The sequence below is a fragment of the Oncorhynchus kisutch genome, linkage group LG27 (genome assembly GCF_002021735.2).
Source record: "Oncorhynchus kisutch isolate 150728-3 linkage group LG27, Okis_V2, whole genome shotgun sequence".
In the NCBI taxonomy this organism is placed as follows: Eukaryota; Metazoa; Chordata; class Actinopteri; order Salmoniformes; family Salmonidae; genus Oncorhynchus; species Oncorhynchus kisutch.
The window spans coordinates 6,265,648-6,288,212 of record NC_034200.2 but is presented as its reverse complement, the minus strand read 5'-3'; the positions used below and the strand labels follow the sequence as shown (position 1 = coordinate 6,288,212).

General features: G+C 45.5%; 1 protein-coding gene across 4 annotated transcripts in view; it reads right to left on the bottom strand.

The window, feature by feature from the left end:
- Positions 1 to 22,565, bottom strand: part of LOC109871476 (cell adhesion molecule 3) — a 74,833-nt gene that overhangs the window by 6,740 nt on the left and 45,528 nt on the right. The window contains exons 4-11 of one of the 4 annotated variants that reach the window (XM_031807320.1): positions 19,777 to 19,929; positions 18,621 to 18,758; positions 12,657 to 12,827; positions 11,815 to 11,905; positions 8,484 to 8,656; positions 7,602 to 8,135; positions 6,928 to 6,948; positions 352 to 477 (exon numbers count right to left, since the gene is read on the bottom strand). In XM_031807320.1, coding sequence (XP_031663180.1) covers positions 352 to 477; positions 6,928 to 6,948; positions 7,602 to 8,135; positions 8,484 to 8,656; positions 11,815 to 11,905; positions 12,657 to 12,827; positions 18,621 to 18,758; positions 19,777 to 19,929 — 1,407 coding nt within the window. The remainder of the gene's footprint in view (positions 1 to 351; positions 478 to 6,927; positions 6,949 to 7,601; positions 8,136 to 8,483; positions 8,657 to 11,814; positions 11,906 to 12,656; positions 12,828 to 18,620; positions 18,759 to 19,776; positions 19,930 to 22,565) is intronic. The other 3 variants (XM_031807321.1, XM_031807322.1, XM_031807323.1) reach the window with 3 other exon arrangements.

Genomic DNA, 22,565 nt, shown 5'->3' with positions numbered 1-22,565 from the left:
TACTCCTGAAGTGCTGACTTGCTGCACCCTCGACAACTACTGTGATTATTATTATTTGACCATGCTGGTCATTTATGAACATTTGAACATCTTGGCCATGTTCTGTTATAATCTCCACCCAGCACAGCCAGAAGAAGACTGGCCACCCCTCATAGCCTGGTTCCTCTCCAAGTTTCTTCCTAGGTTTAGGCCTTTCTAGGGAGTTTTTCCTAGCCACCGTGCTTCTACACCTGCATTGCTTGCTGTTTGGGGTTTTAGGCTGGGTTTCTGTACAGCACTTTGAGATATCAGCTGATGTACGAAGGACTATATAAACACATTTGATTTGATTTGGTAAGGGTCAAGGGTCACCTTTGTGTCTGATGAGGTATCTGCCCAAGACGATGAGCAGACAGAGCAGGATGAAGACGATGACCGCCACCACTCCTCCAATCACAGCATGGTCCACTCCTGAAGAGGTAGACATGGCAGTGGGGTCTGGGACAAAGACAGGAGAGGGAGAGAGAAAAAGAGAAAGGCAGAAAGGAAGGGAGAGAGGAGAGATAAGAGGGAGAGGGACAGAAGAGAGAGAAAAAGAGAAAGGCAGAAAGGAAGGGAGAGAGGAGAGATAAGAGGGGAGAGGGACAGAAGAGAGAGAAAAAGAGAAAGGCAGAAAGGAAGGGAGAGTTAAGAGGGGAGAGGGACAGAAGAGAGAGAAAAAGAGAAAGGCAGAAAGGAAGGGAGAGAGGAGAGATAAGAGGGAAAGAGACGGAGTTAGTCTAAAAACTGAAACATTACAAACTAATCTAGACCCCAAAGAAAAGGATGAGAAAACCACGCAAAATTAAAGATGCATGAATACACCAGATGCATTAAACCGAATGGAACATAAAAAAGTCATTAAAAGTATAAAGCACATTCTTTTATGCATCCATTGTGTGAGTGATGTATAATGTAGGTAGCATCTTAAATGGCACCCTATTCCCAATATAGTGCACTACTTTTGACCAGGGTTCACTACCGTACATGGGGAATTCGGTGCCATTTGTGACGTAGCCATAATCTACCTGGTGGCGTACTTAGCGTATGTTAGAGGCTGATCATCAAACTACACCACTCTCTCTTCCACAGAAAATATGATATTAATTGCATCTGGTAGCTCACGAAACACCTCTTTAACTTTGCATGGCATTGGTTCAAACCCTCTATCAAGCCCACTGTCATGTTGACAGATAGTCACCCAGATGTAGCTACAGAACTGTGAGACCAAAGGCAAGAAAACATAACGCACAGCGAGACTGAGATACAAGAGGAAAATACAGAGGATTGTGGTGAAGTGAGTGGCACCACCACACGATGCCTTGATAATAAACCAAGGGCGAGAAATAGAGACATAGCCAACTGTCCGTGTCATAAATGTCATCCTATTCCCTATTTAGTGCACTACTTTTGGCTGAATCAAATCCAATTTTATACACATGTTTAGCAGATGTTATTGCTAATGTAGCGAAATGCTGTTCCTAGCGCCAGAGCCCTATGGTGATCCTTATGGGCTCTGGTCCAAAGTAGTGCACTACACAGGCAATAGGATGACATTTAGGAAGCAGACACAGCCAACCAAGAGCCAAACACAGGGGAGGAGAGGAGGATAGAGAGGGGCCCCTGACTGGTAGCCTCCATCAGAGAGAAGAGAGAGAAGCACGGCAGGGGGGTGGCCAAGGAGGAGGTGAAAGAGAGAGACAGTCCTTGCTGAGGAGGCAGTATTGTGAATTAGCACATAAACCCTGCTGTCAGCACCACCAGGGAAATGAGACAGGGGCATTGGCCCAAATGGCACCCTACTTCCTACATAATGCACTACTTTTGACAAGGGCCCATAGGGAAACCCATAGACCTCTGGTCACAAGTTGTGCACATATATAGGAAACAGGGTGCCATTTGGAACGCATTTAGGAACCATGAGACAAGACAGCAACCTCTGAGCCTGACCCTTGCATATTACACACACAGTGTTACTGACTCACACCACTTAATGGTACATGTTTATGTATGTATGGGGTACTATAGAGGTGTGTGTGTGTGTGCGTGTGTGTGCGTGTGCGTGTGCGTGTGTGTGTGTGTGTGTGTGTGTGTGTGTGTGTGTGTGTGTGAGAGAGAGCGGGAGAGCAGGTCAGAGAAAGAAAACCATATGAAAAGTGCATTCGGAAAGTATTCAGACTCCTTCACTTTTTCCACATTTTGTTACTTTGCAGCCTTGTTCTAAAATTGATTACATAATTTTCCCCCTCATCATTCTACACACAATACCGCATAATGAAAAAGCATAAACAGTATTTAATATTTTTTGTTGAATTTTTTTTTTAAATTAAAAGTTGAAATATCACACTTACATAACTATTTAGACCCTTCACTCAGTACTTTGTCAAAACACAATTACAGCCTCATCTTCTTGGGTATGACGCTACAAGCTTGGCAAACCCGAATTTGGGGAGTTTCTCCCATTCTTCTCTGCAGATCCTCTCAAGCTCTGTCAGGTTGGATGGGGAGTGTCACTGCACAGCTATTTTCAGGTCTCTCCAGAGATGTTTGATCGGGTTCAAGTACGGGCACTGGCTGGCCCACTCAAGGACATTCAGAGACTTGTCCCCAAAGCCACTTCTGCATTGACTTGGTTGTGTGCTTAGGTTTGTTGTCCTGTTGGAAGGTGAACCTTCACCCTAGTCTGTGGTCCTGAGCAGGTTTTCATCAAGGATCTCTCTGACTTTTTGCAGTTCGTCTTTCCCTCGATCCTGACTAGTCTCCCAGTCCCTGACGCTAAAACATATTCCCACAGCAAAATGCTGCCTCCACCATGCTTCACTATAGGGATGGTGCCAGCTTTCCTCCAGACGTGACGCTTGGCATTCAGGCCAAAGAGTTCAATCTTGGTTTCATCAGACCAGAGAATTTTGTTTCTCATGGTCTGAGAGTCCTTTAGGTGCCTTTTGGCAAACTCCAAGTGGGCTGTCATGTGCCTTTTACTGAGGAGTGGTGGAGTGTTGCTGAGATGGTTGTCCTTCTGGAAGGTTCTCCCATCTCCACAGAGCAACTCTAGAGCTGTCAGAGTAACCATGGGGTTCTTGGTCACCTCCCTGACCAAGGCCCTTGTCACCCGATGCCTCAGTTTGGCCAGGCGGCCAGCTCTAGGAAGAGTCTTGGTGGTTCCAAACTTCCTCCATTTAAGAATGCTGGAGGCCACTATGTTCTTGGGGACCTTCAATGCTGCAGACATTTTTTGGTACCCATCCACAGATCTGTGCCTCGACACAATCCTGTCTTGGAGTTCTACAGACAATTCCTTTGACCTCATGGCTTGGTTTTGGCTCTGACATGCACTGTCAACCATGGGGCCTTATATGGGGTGGCAGGGTAGCCTAGTGGTTAGAGCGTTGGACTCGTAACCGAAAGGTTGCAAGTTCATATCCCTGAGCTGACAAGGTACAAATCTGTCGTTCTGCCTCTGAACAGGCAGTTAACCCACTGTTCCTAGGCCGTCATTGAAAATAAGAATTTGTTCTTAACTGACTTGCCTGGTAAAATAAAAAATATAGACAGGTATTTTTTTTATTTCACCTTTATTTAACCAGGTAGGCAAGTTGAGAACAAATTCTCATTTACAATTGTGACCTGGCCAAGATAAAGCAAAGCAGTTCGACACACACAACGACACAGAGTTACACATGGAGTAAAACAAACATACAGTCAATAATACAGTAGAAACAAGTCTATATACGATGTGAGCAAATGAGGTGAGAAGGGAGGTAAAGGCAAAAAAAGGCCATGGTGGTAAAGTAAATACAATATAGAAAGTAAAACACTGGAATGGTAGATTTGCAGTGGAAGAATGTGCAAAGTAGAAATAAAAATAATGGGGGTGCAAAGGAGTAAAATAAATAAAGAAAGAAAAGAAAAGAAATACAGTAGGGGAAGAGGTAGTTGATTGGGCTAAATTATAGATGGGCTATGTACAGGTGCAGTAATCTGTGAGCTGCTCTGACAGTTGGTGCTTAAAGCTAGTGAGGGAGATAAGTGTTTCCAGTTTCAGAGATTTTTGTAGTTCGTTCCAGTCATTGGCAGCAGAGAACTGGAAGGAGAGGCGGCCAAAGAAAGAATTGGTTTTGGGGGTGACTAGAGAGATATACCTGCTGGAGCGTGTGCTACAGGTGGGAGATGCTATGGTGACCAGCGAGCTGAGATAAGGGGGGACTTTACCTAGCAGGGGCTTGTAGATGACATGGAGCCAGTGGGTTTGGCGACGAGTATGAAGCGAGGGCCAACGAGAGCGTACAGGTCGCAATGGTGGGTAGTATATGGGGCTTTGGTGACAAAACGGATGGCACTGTGATAGACTGCATCCAATTTGTTGAGTAGGGTATTGGAGGCTATTTTGTAAATGACATTGCTGAAGTCGAGGATTGGTAGGATGGTCAGTTTTACAAGGGTATGTTTGGCAGCATGAGTGAAGGATGCTTTGTTGCGAAATCGGAAGCCAATTCTAGATTTAACTTTGGATTGGAGATGTTTGATGTGGGTCTGGAAGGAGAGTTTACAGTCTAACCAGACACCTAGGTATTTGTAGTTGTCCACGTATTCTAAGTCAGAGCCGTCCAGAGTAGTGATGTTGGACAGGCGGGCAGGTGCCGGCAGCGATCGGTTGAAGAGCATGGATTTAGTTTTACTTGTATTTAAGAGCAATTGGAGGCCACAGAAGGAGAGTTGTATGGCATTGAAGCTTGCCTGGAGGGTTGTTAACACAGTGTCCAAAGAAGGACCAGAAGTATACAGAATGGTGTCGTCTGCGTAGAGGTGGATCAGAGACTCACCAGCAGCAAGAGCGACATCATTGATGTATACAGAGAAGAGAGTCGGTCCAAGAATTGAACCCTGTGGCACCCCCATAGAGACTGCCAGAGACAGCAGACCCTCCGATTTGACACACTGAACTCTATCAGAGAAGTAGTTGGTGAACCAGGCGAGGCCATCATTTAAGAAACCAAGGCTGTCGAGTCTGCCGATGAGGATGTGGTGATTGACAGAGTCGAAAGCCTTGGCCAGATCAATGAATACGGCTGCACAGTAATGTTTCTTATCGATGGCGGTTAAGATATCGTTTAGGACCTTGAGCGTGGCTGAGGTGCACCCATGACCAGCTCTGAAACCAGATTGCATAGCAGAGAGGGTATGGTGAGATTCGAAATGGTTGGTAATCTGTTTGTTGACTTGGCCTTCGAAGACCTTAGAAAGGCAGGGTAGGATAGAAATAGGTCTGTAGCAGTTTGGGTCAAGAGTGTCCCCCGCTTTGAAGAGGGGGATAACCGCAGCTGCTTTCCAATCTTTGGGAATCTCAGACAACACGAAAGAGAGGTTGAACAGGCTAGTAATAGGGGTGGCAACACTTTCGGCAGATAATTTTAGAAAGAAAGAGTCCATATTGTCTAGCCCGGCTGATTTGTAGGGGTCCAGATTTTGCAGCTCTTTCAGAACATCAGCTGACTGGATTTGGGAGAAGGAGAAATGGGGAAGGCTTGGGCGAGTTGCTGTGGGGGGTGCAGTGCTGTTGACCCGGGGTAGGGGTAGCCAGGTGGAAAGCATGGCCAGCCGTAGAAAAATGCTTATTGAAATTCTCAATTATAGTGGATTTATCAGTGGTGACAGTGTTTCCTATCTTCAGTGCAGTGGGCAGCTGGGAGGAGGTGTTCTTATTCTCCATGGACTTTACAGTGTCCCAGAACTTTTTTGAGTTAGTGTTGTAGGAGGCAAATTTCTGCTTGAAAAAGCTAGCCTTGGCTTTTCTAACTGCCTGTGTATAATGGTTTCTAGCTTCCCTGAAAAGCTGCATGTCACGGGGGCTGTTCGATGCTAATGCAGAACGCCATAGGATGTTTTTGTGTTGGTTAAGGGAAGTCAGGTCTGGGGAGAACCAAGGGCTATATCTGTTCCTGGTTCTAAATTTCTTGAATGGGGCATGCTTATTTAAGATGGTTAGGAAGGCATTTAGGAAGGCATTTAAAAAATATTTAATAAAAAAAAATAACCAGGCATCCTACTGACGCGATGAGATCAATATCCTTCCAGGATACCCCGGCCAGGTCGATTAGAAAGGCCTGCTCGCTGAAGTGTTCAGGGAGCGTTTGACAGTGATGAGTGGAGGTCGTTTGACTGCTGACCCATTACGGATGCAGGCAATGAGGCAGTGATCGCTGAGATCTTGGTTGAAGACAGCAGAGGTGTATTTAGAGGGCAAGTTGGTTAGGATGATATCAATGAGGGTGCCCGTGTTTACGGCTTTGGGGAGGTACCTGGTAGGTTCATTGATAATTTATGTGAGATTGAGGGCATCAAGCTTAGATTGTAGGAAGGCTGGGGTGTTAAGCATGTTCCAGTTTAGGTCGCCTAGCAGTACGAGCTCTGAAGATAGATGGGGGGCAATCAGTTCACATATGGTGTCCAGAGCACAGCTGGGGGCAGAGGTGGTCTATAGCAGGCAGCAACGGTGAGAGACTTGTTTTTAGAGAGGTGGATTTTTAAAAGTAGAAGTTCAATTGTTTGGGTACAGACCTGGATAGTAGGACAGAACTCTGCAGGCTCTCTCTCCAGTAGATAGCAACACCGCCCCCTTTGGCAGTTCTATCTTGTCTGAAAATGTTGTAGTTCGGGAATGAACATTTCAAACATTTCTTAAAACCTCTTTTCACTTTGTCAGTATGGGGTATTGTGTGTAGATTTATCCCCAAAAATGTGGAAAAAGACAAGGGGTCTGAATACTTTAAGAATGGCCTGTATGTGGGGGAAGAAGTATGAAAGCATTTATTAGAGAGTTCAGTTCACACTGTCCCCACACTACTACTTTCTTTATATCAGACAGACAGACAGACAGAAACAGAGAGACAGGTGACTGAAAAAATATACCTGCAATGTTGTCTGGACCATCTCCTCAAGAGTATGGATGGATGGATGGATGGATGGATGGATGGATGGATGGATGGATGGATGGATGGATGGATGGATGGATGGATGGATGGATGGATGGATGATGGATTGACGAGTGCGACATGTAAGGGGTCAGAATGAAGGAAGACAAAAACAGGAGAAAAATTTAAAAAAAACTTAAAATATGGAAACAGTAGAGGGGTGAGGTGATTGTGGTTGAAAATGAAATGCCCCTCAGGGGTAAAGTTTCCCCTAGGTACAGATCTTGGATCAGCTTTCCCTCCCCAATCCTAACCTTAGTAGGGGAAATACGAAACTGACCCAAGACCAGTGTCAAGGGACAACTTCACCCTACACCCAAATCCCCTATGATGACAAATCCTGGTCACATGCAATGTCTACACCTTCCTCAGTAAAGTCTACCTGGTCTATGTTTATGTAGACTCCACGAACTGCCTTTCTTGTTTACCCTCAGTGCAATTAGGATACTATTAGGATCTCTGAGAGTCTGTGAATATGTTTGTTTGTGACGGTACACCTGTTAATTCCAGTGTGTGTGTGTGTGTGTGTGTGTGTGTGTGTGTGTGTGTGTGTGTGTGTGTGTGTGTGTGTGTGTATACATACTGTCCGATTGTGTAACTGAGATAATTTACCTGTGAAACTGTAAACTCCATTCAGCTGTATGGGAACTGAGGAGGGAGTGAGGGAGACAGAGGAGGGGGGAGCGACAGAATGAGTAATGCTGGTAGGAGGAGGGGAAGAAGAGGAGGAAGAAGAAGAGGGGGAGGAGGAGTCAGAGGAGGAGGGGGGAAGGGGTTCGTGAGACAGTGGAAGATCAGGGAAGAGAGAGTTGGAAAGAGAGGTAGATGGAACATTGGCAGGAGGAGGAGAGTGAGAAGGAGAGGGAGAAGAGGTAGAGGGGGATGAAGAGGAGGGATAAGGGGAAGGGGTGATAGTAAGGTCAGATGGGTAAGGGATAGAGAAGGAGAAGATAACAGGAGGAGAAGTAGCAGGTAGGGATGTGGAGGCAGACAACCCAGACCCAGTGCCAGACATTGTTGACATAAGGGATGTGGATTGAGAGAAAGAATCATGAAAAAGAGAAGGAGGGGGGGAGTCAGAAGTCGGAGAAGAGGAGGGTAGATAGAAAGAAGTAGGGAAGAGGTAGTCTGAATCATCTGTCAGGTCTTGGATAAAGGAGAAGACATGAAGGGAATATGGAAAGGAGAGAGAGAAAGAGAAAGGCGAGACATTGGCACAGTGTACAGGATGGATGTTTAGCAAAAAAGCGAAGGAGTGAAGCGCAAGGTGGATGGTGTGGTGGATAAAGAGAAATAAACAGAAAAGAAACGTAAATCAAATCAGAAAAGAAACGTGAAAGTAAAAGTGGAAGTAGAAACCACACAACAGCAGAAATAAATCCAAATGATGAAGAAGAAAAAGTAAACATTCTGCCCTGGACAAGCTGCTTCTCTACCATCACCCTCTAGCTCTCCCTGTCTCTCTGTCTCCTCCTCTCTTTCTAAGGTCAGTACCTTGCACCAACAGTGTGTACTGTCCCTGCACCTTCCCGATGCCATTGTCGGCCTGACAAAGGTACATGCCGTTGTCTGATTTGTTGAGCATCTCAAAGCGCAGGACACTACCATCCACCTTGGCCAGCGGGGGGAGCTCTCCATCCTTCTTCTGCCACACGTACGAGATAGGCCTGAGAGAGAGAGAGAGAGAGAGACAGACAGACAGACAGACCAAACGAACGAGTGGACAAAGATATTAGAGTATAAAAAATGGACAGTGGGCAACATACAGTACATACAGCAGAACAGACTGTTTACCAGTGTGATACAAGAATCAATTATGTAAATATGAGTATTGTATAACTGAATTTGTTGATGTGATTAATACATTTTAGGGGCATATGAATATCTTCAGAGTTCATCTTTCACTTATACTTACAGATGTGGTATCTTAATTTGATCACTCTGTTGTTGCTGAGAATTGTATTGCGCAGCAGGAAATTCAAATGGGCTCTTTCTCTCTCGCTCAAACGCTAAAGCACCAGACAAAATGTCCTTCTACTGTAGGTCACACTAGTGCGACATTCAAATGTACAAATGACCCTGCTGGTCATCTATTGGGGGAGACCCTGCTGGTCATCTATGAACGTTTAAACATCTTGAAGAACAATCTAGCCTTAAATGCCCATGTACTCTTATAACCTCCACCCGGCACAGCCAGAAGAGGACTGGCCACCCCTCAGAGCCCAGTTCCTCTCTAAGTTTCTTCCTAGATTCCACCGTGCTTCTACATCTGCATTACTTGCTGTTTTAGGTTGGGTTTGTGTATAACACTTTGTGACATCTGCTGATATAAAAAGGGCTTCATAAATCTATTTGATTGAACGGCCTTGGTCAGGGAGGTGACCCAAGAACCCAACGGTCACTCTGACAAAGCTCCAGAGTTCCTCTATAGAGATGGGAGAACCTTCCAGAAGGACAACCATCTCTGCAGCATTCCACCAATCAGGCCTTTATGGTAGAGTGGCCAGACAGAAGCCACTCCTAGGAAAAGTATAGAGAGATCCTTAATAAAAACCTGCTCCAGAGTGCTCAGGGCCTCAGACTGGGTTCACCTTCCAACAGGACAACGACCCTAAACACACAGCCAAGACAACGCAGGAGTGGCTTCAGGACAAGTCTCTGAATGTCCTTGAGTGGCCCAGCCAGAGCCTGGACTTGAATCTGATTGAACATCTCTGGAGAGACCTGAAAATAGCTGTGCAGCGACGCTCCCCATCCAACCTGACAGAGCTTGAGAGGATCTGCAGAGAAGAATGTGAGAAACTCCCCAAATACAGGTATGCCAAGCTTGAAAATACCTGTCTAGCAATGATCAACAACTAACATGACAGAGCTTGTCATTTATTGTACTCTTAGAGACTTACCCAGAAAGACCCACAGCTGTAATCATTGCCAAAGGTGATTCTAACATGTATTGACTCAGGGGTGTGAATACTTATGTGAATTAGATTGTTCTGTATTTCATCTCTAAAACATGTTTTCACTTTGTGTAGATGGGTGAGAGAAAAAAATGCATGTTGTAACACAACAAAATGTGGAATAAGTCAAGGGGTATGAACACTTTCCCTTGGGCGCTGTTTGTCCTTGTTCATTACATTGTGAATAGTATGTACGGTTGTGTTTCATGTGTGTGTATGGATTGAGTGCCAAGTGTGCAATAATGTACTAAGGCTACAGCATGTAATGCCATCATCTGGGCATAACTGTGTTACAGAATGGACTGAGGTTTATAACTGACTACTCATAGGGAAATGGTATGCAATTGCAAGCAGGGTATGCTGATCAAATACAGTACCAGCCAAACGTTTGGACCCATATACTCATTCCAGGGTTTTTCTTTCTTTTTACTATTTTCTACATTGTAGAATAATAGTGAAGACATCACAACTATGAAATAACACATATGGAATCATGTAGTAACCAAAAAAAGTGTTCAACAAATCAAAATATATTTTATATTTGAGATTCTTCAAAGTAGCCACCCTTTGCCTTGATGTAGATAGGAATGGACCGGAATGTTATGTAATGGAATGTGATAGTCCTCCAGTAGAGGGGGAACATTCCATTTTGTTTGATTAAAGCATCTTGAAATAGCTCTTGTTCATCAAGTCAAGACATTCTCAGAAACAAGCCGTATCGCTTTAATAAAACATTTCCTGATTGTATTATGCTGTTAAATGTGAAACTTAATCAGCGTCAGTTTGTCTGCGAGAAACGGTGGGTCAGATTTAGAGCAGCAAATATGTTGCCATGGTGATTGTGTTTGATTGACAGCTGAGACCCAGCCTGTATCTGACTGGTCATTAGTCCTTCGGCCCAAGGAGCTGTGCATGTTCTCTCTCTTTCTCTCTCTTTCTCTTCAATTCGAAGGGGATATATTGGCATGGGGAACATACATTAACATTGCCAAAGCAAGTGAAATAAACAATCACAAATTTACAGTTAACATTAAACACTCTCTCTCCCTGCCCTCTATCCCTGTCTGTTAGATATTCTGATGTTGTGCGGCCTCTTAAGGATATGCATGTGCTGAGCCCTTCTCCCCTCTCTCTATCGGTTCCCCTGTCACTCACACGCTGGTTGTCTATTCAGACACACTATACGAAGTACTCTGGGTGCATCCGAAATGCCACCCTATTCCCTACATAGTGCACTACTTTTGACCAGGGCCATAGGGATTATATAGGAAATGGGTTGCCATTTGGGAAGAATTCTGTGACTGGAGAGGCTGTGACAGGCTGACGCATAACCTTAAAGGAGAGCAAAGAGACGAGGGATGGGGGAGGATGGGGGCGGAAAAGGTGCAAAGCAAGATAGAAGAGAATTATTGGTGAGGACGAGAAGGAAGAGGGGAAGATTCGACGCGGCTGTGACAGAAAAGACACTGAGTTAGAGTGAAGTGAGTGTGAGTGACATGGTGAGAGAGAGATCAGTGATGGGGAGATAGAGGGAGACATAGATGCATCCAAAATGGCACCCTATTCTCTACATAGTGTACTATTTCTGACCAGAGCCTTATGGGGAATAGGGTGCCATTTGGGAGCCATCTGGGATGCAGCCAGAGTGGGACAGGGGGAGGCAGAGAATGAGAGAAAGGGGGAGAAGGAGGACGAGAGGAGAGGAGCCGATCAATAGACTGACTGGTCTAAGGCAGGTTCATCTATAATGCAGTACGGATGCTACAGTGTATGTTTGTGTATGTGTTGTTCATGAGAGTGTGTGTAGGGATGTTTGCTTGCTTGTGTGTGTGTTAATGCATATGTGTGTGTGTGTGTGTATGTCTTACTCGGGGTTTCCGTTGGCAATGCACTGCAGGTGGAACTTTCCTCCCTCTCTGGGCAGATCACTCTCAGGCTGGATAGTTACGTCTGGGGTGACTAGAAAAACAATAATACATCGCCATCATATATACTGGAGAAGATAGATACACACACACACACACACAAACACACACAAACACATACATACGTACATTGCACGGAAGTCATGTCCATTGTCCACACACATCATGAACTTGACCAGGACATTTTAGCCAGAAACCTGGTTCTCTCTGCCAGTAGGCTGACACTTGGCCGCAAGTGGATCATCCAGAAAGATGACAACCCCAAGCACTAATCAAACTCCACAAAGAAATGGTTATTTGACCAGAAAATCTATATTTTGCCATGGCCATCTCAGTCACCGGACTTGAATCCCATTGAAAACCTGTGGTTTGAATTGAAGAGGGCACACCATAAGAGCACACAAAGGAGATCAAGGATCTGGAAGGATTCTGTATGGAGGAATGGTCTAAGATCCCTCCCAGTGTGTTCTCCAATCTCAGAAAACAGTTGAGAAAAAGTCTCAGTGTCATTATCCTCACAAGGGAAGGTGTTAAAAGTGTGTTAAAAACAGGGGTGCCAATAATTTTGACCCTCATCTTTAAGAGATTTGTTTCTGTTATTTGTTAAACAAAATCTCTTTCTCTGAGTAATTGTATAGTTATAAAATACTATCATTTCCCAATTTCTTTCAGCAAACTTTGTAGATCAGTATTTTGCTCATCTTTATCAAGGGTGCCAATAATTATGGACCTGGAAGTACATGTGGTTGCAGTGACAGGCCTTGGCGAGTGGAGGCAGCACTTACACAGGACTCTAATGCGTTGCTCGCTCCCTTTGTCCCCATGGGCCAGAGAAGGGTGGTCTACAGCACAGGCAATCAGAGCATTATCATCGCTTCGGCCCACAGTCAGAGTCAGCTCACTGATCACTGTGTAGGTCGGCTCACCAGGGTTAGACTCCACCACATCAGGGCGACCTGGATGCACATACGAAGACACACACAGATAGAGAGATGCACACACACACACACACACACACACACACACACACACACACACACACACACACACACACACACACACACACACACACACACACACACACACACACACACACACATAGATGCACTCAAATGAGGAGAGACACACAGATAGAGAGATACACACACACACACACACACACACACACACACACACACACACACACACACACATAGATGCACTCAAATGAGGAGAGACACACAGATAGAGAGACACACACGTTGCAGACACAAACATATTGTCACCATGGGTACTCGTTTTAACTGTCATTGCACATAATGATGATGTACTACTTACTACCACTGTATGAAAAGCTATGTCAAATGAGTTTACATTCAAGATACAGTAATATCAGTGGCTGACTGAGTAATATTTATGTAATATGGAGGATATTTCTCTTTCTCTTTGTCTCATTCACCCACGCGCACACGAGTGCACACACACACACACAAACACACAGACACACACACACACACAGGGAACATTTAGAATCTGTGGATCCACCATAATGATACCATACATTTAGATTATGTCCCACGTCCCAAATGGCACCCTATTCCCTATATAGTGCACTACTTTTGACCAGAGCTACATCCAATTCAATGCAGACAAATTGATCCCATCAGCTGATCAATAGCCCTTACACTTACATACTGTAGTGTACAAGAACATTCATATTTAAAGCCTCTTCACAGCACTTAGCCAGCCATTCTTCTCAATTAAAACCTCTTCAGCTACACTCTTTCTACATCTCCCAACCATTTCATCATCCTTCATCCTTTTCCTCCACTGACCCTTCCCTAATATCCTATTTTCTCTCTCTCCGTGTCCAAAATGCATCCCGTATGGCACTCTATTCCCTATATAGTGCACTACTTTTGACCAGGGACCATCACCCTATTCCCTGGTCTATGGTCCTGGTCAAAAGTAGAGCACTATGAAGGAAATCGGATGCCATTTGGGATGCAAGCATTTTCTTTTTATCTCTTTCCTTCATATTTCTCTCTCCTAGCATAGCCCTGTCCCTCTCCCTCACCCTCTCTTCCTCTCTCCATCCCCTTTGAGCCTCTCTAACCTCTGTAAGCCCGTCAAAGCAGCAGAAGTGAGTAGCAGTCTATGTGCTCATCTATCCTAACCTAGCTACTTACAGCACAGCACTCTATGGTTCCATCTCAAATGCCACCCTATAAGGTAGGGTCAAAAGCAGTGCACTACATAGGGAAAAGGGTGCTAATTGGAACACAGCCTCTGTATGAGAGGGTGTCATAGTAACACGTTGACCCGTGATGCTCATCTCCTCGGCCTCTCCTCGCTCCCTTTCTTCAGCTATAATACTGACTGAAGAGACCAGTGTGTGTGTGTGTGTGTGTGTGTGTGTGTGTGTGTATGTACAGTGCCTTGCAAAAAGTATTCATCCCCTTGGCATTTGTCCTATTTTGTTGCATTACAACCTGTCATTTAATGTAATTTAATGTAATGGACATACACAAAATAGTCCAAATTGGTGAAGTGAAATTTAAAAAATGACCTGTTTCAAAAATAGATAAAAAAAAATAAAAAGTGGTGAGTGCATATGTATTCACCCCATTTGCAATGAAGCCCCTAAATAAGATCTGGTGCAACCAATTACCTCCGTAGGCACATAATTAGTTAAATAAAGTCCACCTGTGTGCAATCTAAGTGTCACATGATCTGTCACATGATCTCAGTGTATACACACCTCTTCTGAAAGGCCCCAGAGTCTGCAACACCACTAAGCAATGGGCACCACCAAGCAAGCGGCACCATGAAGACCAAGGAGCTCTCCAAACAGGTCAGGGACAAAATTGTGGAGAAGTACAGATCAGGGTTGGGTTATAAAAAAATATCAGAAACTTTGAACATCCCAGAGAGCACCATTAAATCCATTAGTAAAAAATTGAAAGAATATGGCACCACAACAAACCTGCCAAGAGAGGGCCACCCACCAAAACTCACAGACCAGGCAAGGAGGGCATTAATCATAGAGGCAACAAAGAGACCAAAGATAACCCTGAAGGAGCTGCAAAGATCCACAGCAGAGATTGGAGTATCTGTCCATAGGACCACTTTAAGCCGTACACTCCACGGAAGAGTGGCCATAAAAAAATAAGTGAACATGTTTGGTGTTCGCCAAAAGGCATGTGGGAGACTCCCCAAACATATGGAAGAAGGTACTTTGGTCAGATGAGACTAAAATTGAGCTATTTGGACATCAAGGAAAACGCTATGTCTGGCGAAAACCCAACACCTCTCATCTCCCCAAGAATACCATCCCTACAGTGAAGCATTGTAATGCCCAGGGTGTAGTGGAGGAAGAAGTCAGATGCAGGAAACAGAGGGTTCAGAGTAGCGCTACTTCTTTATTCACCACACAGGTGAAAACGACGCCACTCAAACAAATGCCCCAAAACACAGGGGAACTAAACAGTCCCGAATAACTCACGTACACGAACAACTGTGACTTACAGGCGAGTACACATAAAACAATCCCGCACACCCAGCAGGCAGGCCAGCTGGATAATAAAGCCCAACTAATTAACCTAACTAAACACATGTGTAACTAATAAACAGACAAGGAGGGGGAGAAAAAGATTAGTGGGAGCTAGTAGGCTGGTGACGACGACCGCCGAGCGCCACCCGAACAGGAAGGGGAGCCACCTTCGGTAGGAGTCGTGACAAGCATGGTGGTGGCAGCATCATGCTGTGGGGATGTTTTTCATCGCCAGGGGACTGGGAAACTGGTCAGAATTTAAGGAATGATGGATGGCGCTAAATACAGGGAAATTCTTGAGGGAAACCTGTTTCAGTCTTCCAGAGATTTGAGACTGGGACGGAGGTTCACCTTCTAGCAGGACCCTAAGCATACTGCTAAAGCAACACTCGAGTGGTTTAAGGGGAAACATTTAAATGTCTTGGAATGGCCTAGTCAAAGCCCAGACCTCAATCCAATTGAGAATCTGTGGTATGACTTAAAGATTGCTGTAAACGGGTGGAACCCATCCAACTTGAAGGAGCTGGAGCAGTTTTGCCTTGAAGAATGGGCAAAAATCTCAGTGGCTAGATGTGCCAAGCTTATAGAGGCAAGAGACTTGCAGAGACCCCAAGAGACTTGCAGCTGTAATTGCTGCAAAAGGTGGCTCTACAAAGTATTGACTTTGGGGGGGATAGTTATGCATGGTCAAGTTCAGTTTTTTTGTCTTATTTCTTGTTTGTTTCACAATAAAAATCTTCAAAGTGCATCTTCAAAGTGGTAGGCATGTTGTGTAAATCAAATGATGCAAAACCCCCAAAAATATATTTTAATTCCAGGTTGTAAGGCAACAAAATAGGAAAAATGCCAAGGGGGGTGAATACTTTTGCAAGTCTGTATGTGTGGGTTTGGGTGTGTGTGTGTGTGAGAGAGAAAGTGTGTGTTTTATGTTTTACTATCTTTGTGGGGACTAGAAGCCAGAAGTCCCCACAAAACAAGGATCATTCTGACAAGTGGGAACTTTCCCCCAGTCCCTACAAGGAAAACGGCTACTTTAGCCTTAGGGGTTAGGGTTAGGGTTACAATTAGGGTTAGGGTTACAATTAGGGTTAGGTTTAGGGTTAGGGTTACAATTAGGGTTAGGTTTAGGGTTAGGGTTACAATTAGGGTTAGGTTTAGGGTTAGGATTACAATTAGGGTTAGGTTTAGGGTTACAATTAGGGTTAGGTTTAGGGTTAGGGTTACAATTAGGGTTAGGTTAAGGGTTAGGGTTACAATTAGGGTTAGGTTTAGGGTTAGGGTTACAATTAGGGTTAGGTTTAGGGTTGGGGGTTAAGGTTAGGGTTAGGTTAAGGGTTAGGGTTAAGGTAAATAGGATTTTGAATGGGAATGAATTGTTTGGTCCCCACAAGGATAGTAACACATACTATATGTCACATAGGGTTGAGCTCATATAGTCTCCAACATGACTGGGATGCTCCCCACCCACTATCTGTGGCTCTCCCTCAGTCTTCTCATGGTTTATCAGGAACCAAGGTCGCTCAATCTACCCTAATAGAACATCCTGGATGCATCCCAAATGGCACCCTTTTAGTATAGGTTATAGGGCCACTTTGGGTATAGGGTTCCATTTGGAATGCAGCCCCTCTCTCTCGTTTACAGCTTCCTCTGTGTTCTGCCTCATCCCCCCGTGTCGCCGCTTTCAGCGCCTAGCTTTACCGTTTATCCCCTCTATCCTTTCAATCTTATTTACTTTTTATCTTTCTATCCCTCCCTCCCTCCCTCCCTCCCTCCCTCCCTCCCTCCCTCCCTCCCTCCCTCCCTCCCTCCCTCCCTCCCTCCCTCCCTCCCTCCCTCCCTCCCTCCCTCCCTCCCTCCCTCCCTCCCTCCCTCCCTCCCTCTGAATCCCATCTACACCCCCTCTCTCTCAAATCTTCCCTTCCCTCTCCTCTCCTCTCCCTTCCAACCCTCCTTCCTCTCCCCCACCTCCTCTCTCTCTCTCTCTCGCTCTCTGTTTAGTGTTTTGCTATGTTCTGCCTCATCACCTCCCCTCTAGTTTCTCTAGCTTGCACATTTTCCTATTATCCTCTCTCTTCTTTCTTTAACCTCCATTTCTTTTCTTCTCTCACTCATACATACACATTCTCTCCATCTCCCTTCCCTTCTCTCACTCATACATACACATTCTCTCCATCTCCCTTCCCTTCTCTCACTCATACATACACATTCTCTCCATCTCCCTTCCCTTCTCTCACTCATACATACACATTCTCTCCATCTCCCTTCCCTTCTCTCACTCAAACATACACATTCTCTCCATCTCCCTTCCCTTCTCTCACTCATACATACATTCTCTCCATCTCCCTTCCCTTCTCTCACTCATACATACACATTCTCTCCATCTCCCTTCCCTTCTCTCACTCATACATACACATTCTCTCCATCTCCCTTCCCTTCTCTCACTCATACATACACATTCTCTCCATCTCCCTTCCCTTCTCTCACTCATACATACACATTCTCTCCATCTCCCTTCCCTTCTCTCACTCATACATACACATTCTCTCCATCTCCCTTCCCTTCTCTCACTCATACATACACATTCTCTCCATCTCCCTTCCCTTCTCTCACTCATACATACACATTCTCTCCATCTCCCTTCCCTTCTCTCACTCATACATACACATTCTCTCCATCTCCCTTCCCTTCTCTCACTCATACATACATTCTCTCCATCTCCCTTCCTTCTCTCACTCATACATACACATTCTCTCCATCTCCCTTCCCTTCTCTCACTCATACATACACATTCTCTCCATCTCCCTTCCCTTCTCTCACTCATACATACACATTCTCTCCATCTCCCTTCCCTCTCTCACTCATACATACACATTCTCTCCATCTCCCTTCCCTTCTCTCACTCATACATACACATTCTCTCCATCTCCCTTCCCTTCTCTCACTCATACATACACATTCTCTCCATCTCCCTTCCCTTCTCTCACTCATACATACACATTCTCTCCATCTCCCTTCCCTTCTCTCACTCATACATACACATTCTCTCCATCTCCCTTCCCTTCTCTCACACATACATACACATTCTCTCCATCTCCCTTCCCTTCTCTCACTCATACATACACACATGTCTCTCATGATCTATCACACTCCCTTTTTTTCTCCTTCTATCTCCCTCTCCCTTCCCTCCCTTCCCCTCCTCTCTCCCTCCCACCTTTACCTGTGAGTTCCTTCTGGTCCCTGTACCAGTGTAGTTTGGCGGGAGGCTTGCTCCCAGAGCTGGTGCAGGTGAGGGTGACTTTGCCCCCTTCCTGCACAGCATCCTCATAGCCAGAGATCTGAGGCTTACCAGGGACGCCTGACAGAGAGAGAGAGCAAGAGAGACAGACAGAAACATAGAGAGAGAGAAGAGAGAGAAAGAGAGAAAGAGAGAGAGAGGGAGAGAGAGAAAGGGGGAGAGAGAGAGAGCACATTTAACACACAGACACACTTACAGACATGTTGTGCATCCCGAAAGGACACCTATTCCCTATATACTGTAGTGTGTTACGGTCTCTGGTCAAAAGAAGTGCACTATATAGGGAATAGGGTGCCATTTGGACCCTGCCACAGACATATAGCAGACATGTATACAGTATACAGAACAGAGAGAGTGTAATACAGTGTCAGTAGCTGCACGCTACTGACACTCAGTGGTATAAAGTACTTCAGTAAAAACACTTTAAACTACTACTTAAGTCAATTTGAGGGGTATCTGTACTTTACTATTTATATTTTTGACAACTTTTACTTTTACTTCACTACATTCCTAAAGAAAATAATATACTTTTAACCCTAACCCTAACCCTACTGCCTCTAATCTGGCGGACTCACTAAACACAAATGCTTTGTTTGTAAAGGGAACAAGTGGTCACCCCTACTGCCTCTGATCTGGCGGACTCACGAAACACAAATGCTTTGTTTGTAAATCATGTCTGAAAGTTGGAGTGTATGCCTGGCTCTCCGTTAAAAAAAAACAAGAAAATGGTACCGCCTGGTTTGCTTAATATAGGGAATTAGAAATTATTCATACTTTTACTTTCAATACTTAGGTATATTTTAGCAATTACATTTACTTTTGATGCCTACGTATATTTAAAACCAAATCCTTTTAGACTTTTACTCAAGTAGTATTTTACTGGGTGACTTTCACTGTCATTTTCTATTAAGGCATCTTTATTTTTACTCAAGTATGACAATTGGATACTTTTTCCACCACTGCCAGCACTCAGTCTAAGAAATCTACATACAGTACTCCACTACTGTATCTAGCACACAGACTGCATGAATAAGTTCATGTATAATACAGAATTATGCATTAATACACACACACACACCTAGCACAGTGACGGTGGCACGGGCAGTGCGGACGGGCATGGTGAAGATGGAGCAGGTGTACTCCCCCTCGTCTGACAGCTGGATGTCTCCGATGGTGATGGACAGCTCTGTGCCTGTTGACTGGTGGAGCTGGATACGGTTATCTCTCAGAGCTGGGTGAGACAGAGGGATGGGAGGGAGAGGAAAAGTGGAGGGGGGGAGAGAGAGGTGGTGGCGAGGGGAGGAGGGGAGAGAGAGAGGAGGAGGGAGAGAGAGGGGGAGGGAGAGGAAAAGTGGAGGGGGGGGAGAGAGAGGTGGTGGCGAGGGGAGGAGGGGAGAGAGAGAGAGGAGGAGGGAGAGAGAGGGGGAGGGAGAGGAAAAGTGGAGGGGGGGAGAGAGAGGTGGTGGCAAGGGGAGGAGGGGAGAGAGAGAGGAGGAGGGAGAGAGAGGGGGAGGGAGAGGAAAAGTGGAGGGGGGAGAGAGAGGTGGTGGCGAAGGGAGGAGGGGAGAGAGAGAGGAGGAGGGAGAGAGAGGGGGAGGGAGATGAAAAGTGGAGGGGGGAGAGAGAGGTGGTGGCGAGGTGAGGAGGGAAGAGAGAGAGGAGGAGGGAGAGGAAAAGTGGAGGGGGGAGAGAGAGGTGGTGGCGAGGGGAGGAGGGGAGGGAGAGAGAAGGGGAGGGAGAGAGGGAAAGAATCAGGGGAAGGGGGAGAAATAGAGAAGGAAGAAAGAGAGAAAATTAGGGAAAGTGGGAAGGGGAAGAAGAGGGGAGAAAGACAGACAGACAGACAGACAGACAGACAGACAGACAGACAGACAGACAGACAGACAGACAGACAGACAGACAGACAGACAGACAGACAGACAGACAGACAGACAGACAGACAGACAGACAGACAGACAGACAGACAGACAGACAGACAGACAGACAGACAGACAGACAGACAGACAGACAGACAGACAGACAGACAGACAGACAGACAGACAGACAGACAGACAGACAGACAGACAGACAGACAGACAGACAGACAGACAGACAGACAGACAGACAGACAGACAGACAGACAGACAGACAGACAGACAGACAGACAGACAGACAGACAGACAGGAAAATAGGAGGGGGCAAAAGAAGAAGAAGAGATATAAACGCTTTGTCATCATCGCGGCAGCTGGCAGGGAGGGGCACACACACACACAGTGTTTAGTGTAGGTTATGGGAGGATGATGAAATGGTAGGAAACACACGTCCCATCTACGTGATATCTTTGACCTCTATATGTATTCTGATCTGACTCTGTCTGGGCTCTTGGGACACACACAAACAAACTAAAATATAACCCCTATTCCCTACATAGTGCACTACTTTTGACCAGGACCCATTGTCCTGAATGAAGGCGACAGAACACACATTCACACTCAGTCAGTCCTTGGGCCTGTTTATCTGTCTACAGACAGTCCTGATCTCTGTCTGTGGCTACTGGGGTCTAGTGCAGGACTGTCTACATATACAATATGTCTCTCTGTCTGTGGCTACTGGGGGTCTCTCTGTCTGTGGCTACTGAGGTCGACAGAACATGAACATGAAGGCGACAGAACACGACAGAACACACATTCACACTCAGTCAGTCCTTGGGCCTGTTTATCTGTCTACAGACAGTCCTGATCTCTGTCTGTGGCTACTGGGGTCTAGTGCAGGACTGTCTACATATACAATATGTCTCTCTGTCTGTGGCTACTGGGGGTCTCTCTGTCTGTGGCTACTGAGGTCTAGTGCAGGACTGTCTACATATACAATATGTCTCTCTGTCTGTGGCTACTGGGGGTCTCTCTGTCTGTGGCTAATGGGGTCTAGTGCAGGACTGTCTACATATACAATATGTCTCTCTGTCTGTGGCTACTGGGGGTCTCTCTGTCTGTGGCTACTGAGGTCTAGTGCAGGACTGTCTACATATACAATATGTCTCTCTGTCTGTGGCTACTGGGGGTCTCTCTGTCTGTGGCTAATGGGGTCTAGTGCAGGACTGTCTACATATACAATATGTCTCTATGTCTGTGACTACTGGGGGTCTCTCTGTCTGTGGCTACTGGGGTCTAGTGCAGGACTGTCCTCATATACAATATGTCTCTCTGTCTGTGGCTACTGGGGGTCTCTCCGTCTGTGGCTACTGGGGGTCTCTCTGTCTGTCTTTGTGTATCTGTGTTTGTACATGTGTGTCTCTATCCTTTTCCGTCTGGTTGACTCCCTCTTTCTCTTTCTGTCTGTGTGTGTCTGTCTGGCTCAGTGTGTCTGTCTGTCGCTCTCTATCTGTCTGCCTCCCTCTCTTTCTGTCTGCCCGACTCCTTTTCTGTCTGTCTGTCTTTTCTCTGTCTGTCTCTCCGTCTGTGTGTCTCTGCATAGCATACCTAACAGTGCCTTTGTCTGTGTCTCTGCCAGGGCTTTGTCTTCATGGTTTATCAGTAACCAAGGTCAGTCCATTTGTCTAGATGTAGCTCCTGTGTGTGCCCCCCCATCATCAACCTCTCTTCATATATCCTCCATTTACCACTCTTTTCCAATATATTGTTAACTGAAGCTTTATGGGATGAATACGATTTGAGAGTAGCAGCATATGGTTAATTCAGAAACAATGCTATTTCTACTTATAGAGTAATGTTATTGATCTAGATCTGTAAATAACATAGGCTAGAGGTACATGCACGCTCCCCTGGCAACAAACACTGCGGCAGGTAGCCTGGTGGTTAGAGCGTTGGGCCATTATGGTTGCTGGATCGAATCCCCGAGCTGACAAGGTAAAAATCTGTTGTTCTGCCC